The sequence below is a fragment of the Malania oleifera genome, chromosome 12 (genome assembly GCF_029873635.1).
Source record: "Malania oleifera isolate guangnan ecotype guangnan chromosome 12, ASM2987363v1, whole genome shotgun sequence".
In the NCBI taxonomy this organism is placed as follows: Eukaryota; Viridiplantae; Streptophyta; class Magnoliopsida; order Santalales; family Ximeniaceae; genus Malania; species Malania oleifera.
In genome coordinates this window covers 68,048,903-68,058,353 of record NC_080428.1, presented here as the reverse complement: position 1 = coordinate 68,058,353, position 9,451 = coordinate 68,048,903, and the positions used below count along the sequence as shown (strand labels likewise).

Genomic DNA, 9,451 nt, shown 5'->3' with positions numbered 1-9,451 from the left:
ACCTCTCAAGCCTCCTACTTCCCATGGTTTCCTTAACACCTTCAACGTACCCTTTCAATGTATCCTTATATAATCTTTTGCCCACTACAATTGTTCACCAACCTCAATAAAACTTGAAAGGAATAACTATTTGCTCTAGGGTTCTTTAGGTTCTTCCTGCTCTTTGCAGCTGCCACCTTGAACTCAATGTCAATGGCAAGCAACATTGCTTGTCCTCAATTGCTTACTGAGAGGCCATTCAACCTATTTATAATGGGGTAGAAGCTTCAAAATATATGATACTAATGCGGCTGAAACAACCCTCGAAATCTTCTTGCTGCTCTCAAGCTGCTTGCTTTCTGTCTTACGAACAAGGTGAAACACCACACATACACACACCCATTAGGGTTTGAAAGTTATACTTCACATATGTGAGGCAAAGCTGTCCAAATATTTTTCCAAGTTGACCTTACTAAGAATTTAAGTGTGGGAGCACCACTCAGATACTACAAACTTCAATGAGATTTTAGCAACATAACAGGGATGCATATATGGGCAAATTAAGCAAATGACATGTTTCATTAATGTGATGGTGTTTGACTGTTTGTGCTTAGCAACATCTTTTTGAGCAGGGTTTCGAAAGTCCAATGCATCTCATGACCTTTGTTTTATTCAATCTAAATATATTTTTGATATTGTTGATCAAGTTCAAATGTATGGTTGCAAGCATAACTATTACTTTATTTCCTCCCCAAAAGTGGTCGGCTCCTATATCTTGCATTTCAAAGGAGACTTACGCACAATGTTACTTCATTTTTAAGTTTCAGCTGAAGTTCTATAGTACAACACTATCACTCAATAGTTACTTCATGTGGAATTTAAAATTGTAAATGGAGATAATTCAAGCAATTAGGTTGTAAATAATGGGCTGTTAACAATACTGATTAGGCTGTAAATAATGTTGAAAATCTGACAATATTTAAGTGTTGAAAATCAGACAATTAGGTTATAAATAGTGTTGAAAATCCAGCAACATTTAAGTGTTGAAAATCAAGCATTAACTATGTAAATCTCTTCTATATAATGAAAGCAAACCTGATGGAAAGGGGATTCTGACCAAAATTAACATGGTATCAGAGCCCCTCTTTCGATTCTGTCGTTTTGGTCTTAATCACTGGGTGCAATTCTCATCGCTGTTTTTTCTCTCTCTTGGTTTCAACAAGTTCTTTCTTACTTTTCATGGGCATGAGTCTTCTCTGTGGTGTCCACTTTGGTGGTTTTGAGTTTTGTTTGGGGTTGCTGGAATTTTTTTGTAGTTGCGCATGCTGTCCTTCATTGCGGGCTACTCATCTCGGTGTTTTTCTTGTCGTGGCTGCACATTTTTGTGGTTGTCAGCAATTTCTGTGGTGGTTAGTAGTTTCGACTCCTAGTGGGATCGACGTAGGTGTTGTGTTTCTTCCTCTGTTGTGTCATTTTTCACATAGGGTAGGTATTTCGAGTTAGGCTTCTATGTTTGATTTGGGTCCTCCTTGTTCGATATGGGTTTTTTTTTTTTTTTATTTCTGTTGGACTTTTGTAATCTGGTTGTGTCTCTGAACCTCTTATTATTTGGATTTGAACTTGATTTGAGTTAGACTTCCTGTTTATTTGGTTGACTGCTTAAGCTTGTTTTTTTTAGTACCTTTCATCATGTCTATTGAAAAGACAACTATTCGATTTACTGGAAATAATTTCTCCGCTTGGGAATTCCAATTTAAAATGTTCTTGATTGGGAACAAATTATCAAATCATATTGATAGCGTCCTTACCTTTTTTTTAGATCTTTCTCTCGTAATTTTGAAAATTCGTCCGAGAGGGGTTTGATTTCTTGGAGGTCGTCCCATATCTCATAAAGACCCTCCAAGGACTCTTCCCCACTAGCAGTTCTCAGATTATCGAGGGCTCGCGCCCCACGCCCCACGCCCCATCCAATCCCCAATTGGGTCCCATTGAGCCATTTTTTTTTTTGGATTATTTGGACTTTTACCTCGAATAGATCTTGCGCTTCTATTCGAGCCATATCTATGATCTCCACAGAGGGAGAGGGGTATTGCGCCAAAAGGCGCCGTTGGATGTCGCGAACGCTATCTCCCCCAATTACTTCGTCATTAGGATTAGGCCTGACAAAACGGGTCATGACCCGTCGGATTATCCGGACCCGTCCATTTAAAACGGGTTCGGGTTTAAAGAAGTCAACCCGTTTAATAATTGGGCGGGTCACGGGTTGACCCATTTATAAATGGGTTCAACTGGGTTTGGGATCCTTTAGATGTATAAATTTCAGTTCAGCCTTCCCTCTTCAGAAATGATTCCAGTCTCCACCCAGCCACCCACACGACCACACAAAAAAAGCCCTAAGTCCCTAACCCGCAATGCCGACCGCTGCTCTCCTCTCAGGCTCTCAGCTCCGACTCTCTCAATCCTCTCCTCTCCTCTCCTCTGGACCTTTCCCTAACCCGCGACGCCGACCTCTACTCTCCAGTCTCCTCTTAGGCTCTCAGCTCTGACTCTCTCAATCCTCTCCTCTGGACCTTTGGTGCATTGCTATGCCGCGGCCCGCAGCTTTCCTCTCAGCTCTCACTCTCTCAATCCTCTCCTCTCTGGCTCTCCTCTCAGTTCTCACTCTCTTAATCCTCTCCTCTCCGGCTCTCCTCTGGTGTGCTGCAACGTGCCGGGGTTCCGGTGCTGCGAACGATCCACTCACGGACCTGGATCAAGCCATACCTCAAGCCTCCAGTCCACACCTCCAGGCTCCACTGCTCCAGCTTCAACAATCCTGCATTTAATAAATTTAATGTAGTATATTTTTTGTAAAAGTTATTTTATATGGATTTTTTGGAAAAATTTTAAAATAAATAAATTATATTTTTAAAACGGGTGACTCGTTATCCGCCCGTTTATTAAATGGGCGGGTTAGGGTTGGTATGTGTGTGACCCATTTAATATCAACCCGTTTATGACCCGACCCGTTTATGAGCTGACCCGTTGGTGACCCGCCCAGACCCGACCCGCCCGCCCGTTTTGCCACCCCTAATTAGGATAAGAATATGGCTCAACGGGGAGGGGCTGATTAGATGGCTCGGCCCCCTGCTGTTGTTGTACCGGGTTTGGTGCTGAAGATGAGGCCTCCTCCCCCCTGTTGCAATAGGATTCCTCAATCCATGAATCTCTCGAGATTGAGGGCAGGGAAGATGAACGAAACACTATCGATGAAGGGGGATATATGCTTTCCACCCGGCGAAGCTATTGCCAAACAAAGCCCTTCTATCTCTATCTACCCCTTACAAGCCCCTATTGAGAGCTGCTCGATTGATTGGTTGGCCAACCCGAGCCGTTGAACGAAGTGAAGGCATAGTTGGTGCTTGAGAACAAGGATTTTTTTTTTTTTTTGTTGTTAGCCCATTTCGGCCGATTAGTATATCTTCGTGTTCTCTCCCCTGAAGTGATTAATCCCTAAAATTGCTGAAAGGACGAATCCCAATCGTTCACGCATACAAAAATGCCTTCTAGTTATGCTCAAGTTTTCACTGATGAAAAGGAATTTGCACAATGGGAGGTCAAGGATGCTAAGGTGATCTTTTGGCTATTGGGGACTACTGAGTCTCACCTTGTGACCAATCTTTGTTGTTTTACTATGACTTATGCTATGTGGAATTATCTCCACCGTATTTACCACATTACAGTGCTCAGAAGTTCCAATTGGAGTTGGAAATTAGTAATTACAGTCAAGGTAATTTACCTATTAAAGAATTTTATTCTAGTTTTATTAATCTTTGGAGTGAGCATTCTACTATTGTTCATGCTAAGGTTCCCCCTACGACACTCGTGGCTCTTTAAGAGGTTCATGCTGAGAGTCTATGCGGTCATTTTTTTTTTAATTTATGAAACTTCGACTTGAATTTGAGATTGTTTGAGCCAGTTTATTGAACCATAATCTGGTTCCTTCTTTAGATATTGGTTTGGGAGACTTATTTCATGAAGAATAACGGTTATCCACTCAGATGGGTATGACTTCTAAGAAGGTATTTTCTGAGGCTGTGAATGTAGAGCATATGCAGCACAAGGGAGAGGGAGGATCAAGTTGCACTATTTTAGTTGCAAGGAGTTTGGTCATATTGCTCGTGACTATCCTAAGAAAGTTTGTAACTACTGCAAGAAAGAAGGCCATATCATTAAAGACTATCGAGTGTGGCCTCAAAATCGCCAATCACAAGCTTCTTCTTCTTTTGATTCGAGCGCTTCTAATCATGTGACTGATAATATGATGGGTCTCTTTGGCGTTCTTAAGTACAAAGGCACGCAAAATATTCAAATTGCTAATGGTAGTACTCTTCCAATTACTGCTATTGGTAATTTGGGCTCTTCTTTTTGTGATGTTTTTGTGTCTCCTGGATTGTCTACCAACTTGATTTATGTTGGAAAATTGGTAGATAATAACTGTGATGTTCATTTTCCTCGTGGTGGTTGTCTTGTGCAGGATCAGGTGTTTGGGACGATGATCGCAAAGGGGCCGGGACATTTATTGCCTTTACAATTTTCCATTCCTAATGTTATTTCTCTTGCTTATACGACTATTGCCAATAATAATGAAGTCTGGCATAAGAAATTGGGTGATCCTAATTCTATTATCTTGGCTCATCTTATGAAACATGATTTTTTGGGTAATAAAGATTCCTTTTCTTCTTCTCCAGTATCTTTTGATTGTGATACTTGTCATCTTAGTAGAAGTAAAACTTTACCTTTCCTTGCGCATGGTAGTCGTGCTTCTAATTGCTTTAAGATTGTGCATACTTGTAGTGCCTCAAACCCGTTGGGGCCCAGAGTGCTATTTCTACATGCATAATTCCCTGTAATAGTCTCTGATACTATAAATTACATAACCCACGCCCAGAAGGGGATCCCGGGTGTTCCTGTCCGTAACTGCAAACAAACATGCAACAGAAGACATGCAACAGAAGAACACTTTACTAGAGTTCTAACCATCCAAATTATACATATGGATCTCCATATTATGTATTACATCCCAAAGCAAACCAAACATAATAAGCTAGTGTCTCACTGGCACTTACAATAACTACCAATTAGTTTAATCCCAGCCTTGTAGCCCACTAGGCACGATTTCCTATAGGACCTAAAATATGAGATGGATATTGGGGCGAGACACTTCTCAGTAAGACGGATTAGATTATCATCAGTGTGTGGCTAACATGAGTTTTAGTTTGAATATAATATTTCCATTTATTTAATTGAACTGAAAATGACATTTGAAAACTGTACTCACCTATATAACTGAAAATACATATACTTTCCTTCATAACATAATTCAGCTCAATATAGCCCATTTCTCGTAAATTCACAAATATATGCATAGAAGAACCAACCTTGTTGGGCTAACTAGGCTAATGATATGCTTCCCCCCATGACGGGTTGTGCAGTTTGAAGACTGGACTTAGCATATAGCTGGTCGACCAATGCTAAGTCAAAAATGGTACGTCTGTAAGTACGATTTGCCTACCTTGTCCCGGATTGTCCTTCAGGAGGGTCTCTCATAATGTCCTTTAGGAGGAGTCTCCCTGAATTTCCTTCAAGAGTAGTACTATATGCAAGCCAAATCGACTATCCCACACCACACTATCATACCAGTGTGGTTGCACTAACTTCCTGACTATAGCTACGGTACCGTGCTTTCATTACATCTGATCCCTCAGGGTTCTTAAACCATATATTGCGATTTACATAATAAAAACTGCAACATGATTTCATTTTCATAAAATTGTATAAAACCCGACATGTTCATAGTTCTGTATAAAATATGTCATTTCCGGTCTTAGTATAAAACCGGCATATCATACTCGGCATAAGCCATCATATTCTGTCTCGGTATAAAACCGGCATGTCATAACTTGGCATAAGTCGCCATATTCTATACTGATAAAACCATTGGATAAAACCATCATGTTTAATTATGCCATAGTACTCGTTCTCATGCCACACAATTTTGACTGATAAATGATAATATAATAATTGCTCGGGGAATATATAATGTAAGGCCTCGGTCCCGAGAGTAGGGCCCGGGGTGTTATGTGTTCCATTCACAGATCTTTGATACCATAAATATCATTCAAGCAGCGAAAAATAATTAAAAATTTTCAAATAAAATTTCGGAGTATTATATTATGCATCTAAAAAGGTGTATCCATTCAACCATATTACATAACCAGGAATTTAAAACATAAAATTAAATACTTCAAGTTCTTACAACCACTCACACTATTCTAAACTATCCAACCCTGCCCTGGAGCTGGCTAAGCTCGATCACCAGAAGGTCTTGAAAAATTGAGTTGTATAATGGGATGAGTCACTTCTCAGTAAGACAGAATATATTATTACCAGTGTGTGGCTAACATGAGTTTTAATGTATACAAAACATAACTGTTTTTTAATCAACTACAATTGTAAGGACACTCATAAACTGTACTCATACATACATCATCAATCACACCACAAGAATCTGCATACACATATTATGCATAATACCATAACACATCCACAATCACGATACATTTATTTCACATACATGTACTCACACCCACAAAGGCTAATGCACAAATACTTCACTTCCTATGGTTCTCAGGGCATCCCTCCCAATCGTTCCCTCTACGTACTGAGCATCCCTCCCCATCGTTCTCAGCACATACTTCACAACTGACATCCACTGTTACACTTTCACAATGACTTATTTATGGTAAATCAGTAAACCATCTCCTTAGGCCTGCCAACGTTTTACCCCATTTATATAAATGACAATATAATGAACTCCTCATATCCTGCCAACGTTACATTGCGATTTATATCAAGGAAAATATAACAAACTCTTCTGGCCTGCCAATGTTATATTGTGAAATACACGAATAACCACACATCACCTAAACATATAAGTTTATCCCCCACAATAATCACAATCGGTTTATTATGAAGAATTAATCTCATGCCACACGATTTAAGTGTTAACCATAGTGTAATATACTGCTTGTAGAAAAAATTTACCATATTATGTTTGAATACATTATTCCTGAAAATACGGATATGATCATCTCCACAGTTTATAATAACCTAAGAATTCATATCTAAAAGAGAATGGATATGATAAACCCTACTCACTTTAATCCTTTACAAAACATGTTTAATAACTCAAACTAATAATTTCAACCATTCAAATCATTTAGAAAATCTCATACTTTAACCCTACAATCTTATACTTTTGTTTAATTAGTTCAAATTTATTAAAAAGCTAACATAATCTATTCCCCTTACTTGTTCTTGAAAATATGCCTGAAACATTCAAAAAACGAAACCCTAGCTTCCGTAAACTTGCCGTGGAGAGAAGAGAGATGATCGGGGAGCGAGAGCAGACTCCGGGGGGCTTATAAATAGGAGTGAGAAAGACATGTAAGGGATGAGATAGAAAGTTTCAAAACCCTAGCTTTAGAGAGAGAGAGAGAGAGAGAGAAAATATGAAATTTTTGGAAAAAAAAAAACCTAACCTCTATTTATAAGCAAGCTGTCCTGCATGAAATCATCGACGGTTTTTCTTGAGCCTCCTAAAACCGTCGACGACGACGGTTTGGCCTGTTCCAGGCCATCTCTTTTCTTTTCCTTTATTTTATTTCCCTTTTATTTATTTCCTTTTCTTTTTTTTTTTTATCTATTTCTCCTTTCTTATATATATTTTTATTTTATTTTCTAGGTTCGGGTCCTTACAATCTCTCCTTCTTACAAAAATTTCGTCCTCAAAATTTGCTAACCGATCATTTTACATAACTATGGTATTACATAACTAACCTCATACGACAATTTTCAATATACTCCATAGATATGAATAACTACGTTACCCCATAATCAAATAAAACTATTGCTTGCCTCAAAACATAAAAACGTTACATGCTGCCGCGCCACCAGCAATATCTACTTCAGTCGAGGTAAGTGTATAAACATGCGCCTGGCCACCTCGAGGTGCTTGATTGTTCCCTCGGTTCTGATGAGAAGTGGGTGCATTGTTCGGCGGCCCACGACAATCTTGGGATAGGTACCAGGGATTTACCTATTTATACATACATGTCATCTAAGCAGCTGAACTATAATATACTTAACTTATATACAATACCGGAGATTCACTGTTCTACATATACACATATATACCCCAAAAATCCATCTTGTCTCTAACACGATTACTTACCCTACAACTGGGGTAGTACCAACGAACTCCTCTATCACGGAGCTCGCTTCACTCGTCTGTCAGGATTTCCTAAAATATTTGTGATGCTGGGGTGAGACACCTCTTAGTAAAGGAAATAGATTAATATTAGTGTGTGGCAATATGAGTTTATCATATTATAAACATATACAACAAATAATATAACTGCAATATATCTTCAAACTGTAACTGATAACACATGAAAATATGTACTTTTAAACATAATCTTACTATATCATAATAAATTTTTGTATCATTTAAATCATCTGTTAAATCTGTATATTACTGAAGGAAATAGATTAATATCAGTGTGTGGCAATATGAGTTTATCATATTATAAACATATACTGCAAATAATATAACTGTAATATATCTTCAAACTGTAACTGATAACACATGAAAATCTGTACTTTTAAACATAATCTTACTATATCATAATAAATTTTTGTATCATTTAAATCATCTATTAAATCTGTATATTACTAAATCTTACCCTAGATGTATAACTGCAAATCATGAATTAACCCGCATGACTCGGGTTATGCGGCCCGCAGGCTGGACTTAACTCTAGCTGACCTACCAGGTTAAGTCAAACATGACATAACTACACACGATTGCTCACTCGTCTTGGCCTGCCCGTCCTACTCTTAGTCAAACCTCTAACGGGTCAGTACACAGAGGGTATCCTTCTCACCGCCTACACTTCGGGGCTAATCGGCCTTCGACCCACACTTCCTGAATAGTGTGGTTGCACTGTTGTCTATACACCAATCTGATCCTCCCATCCTACTCTTCGTCAAACTTCTAACGAGTCGGCACACAGTGGGTATCCTTCTTTTTGATCTAGCTAGTTAGCAATGGTATCGCGCTCATAACATGCATAACCAACCAGGTTCTGTTACCATATAATACATTTCACATAATATATTTCTGTTCATAAATAACATTTTCATATTTATGAAATAAAATTTGGATTTTACATATTTCTGAATAAAAGTTGTCATTTAATAATTTCAGAATAAATTGTCATATTAAAATTGATCTCGGCATCTGCGCCGGCTCTCATATCATGGCATCTGCGCCGACTATCATATCACGACATCTGCGCCGACTATCATATCACGACATTTGCGCCGACTAAATTATCATAATATAATATAAATATCTTAACTTCTGTAC

At 38.6% G+C, this 9,451-nt stretch overlaps 1 protein-coding gene across 1 annotated transcript; it reads right to left on the bottom strand.

The window, feature by feature from the left end:
- Positions 1-1,783: 1,783 nt before the first annotated feature.
- On the bottom strand, positions 1,784-2,155 carry LOC131143989 (uncharacterized mitochondrial protein AtMg01010). Its single transcript, XM_058092337.1, has one exon. The coding sequence runs from the start codon at positions 2,153-2,155 to the stop codon at positions 1,784-1,786; it is 372 nt and encodes a 123-aa protein (XP_057948320.1).
- Positions 2,156-9,451: the final 7,296 nt, after the last annotated feature.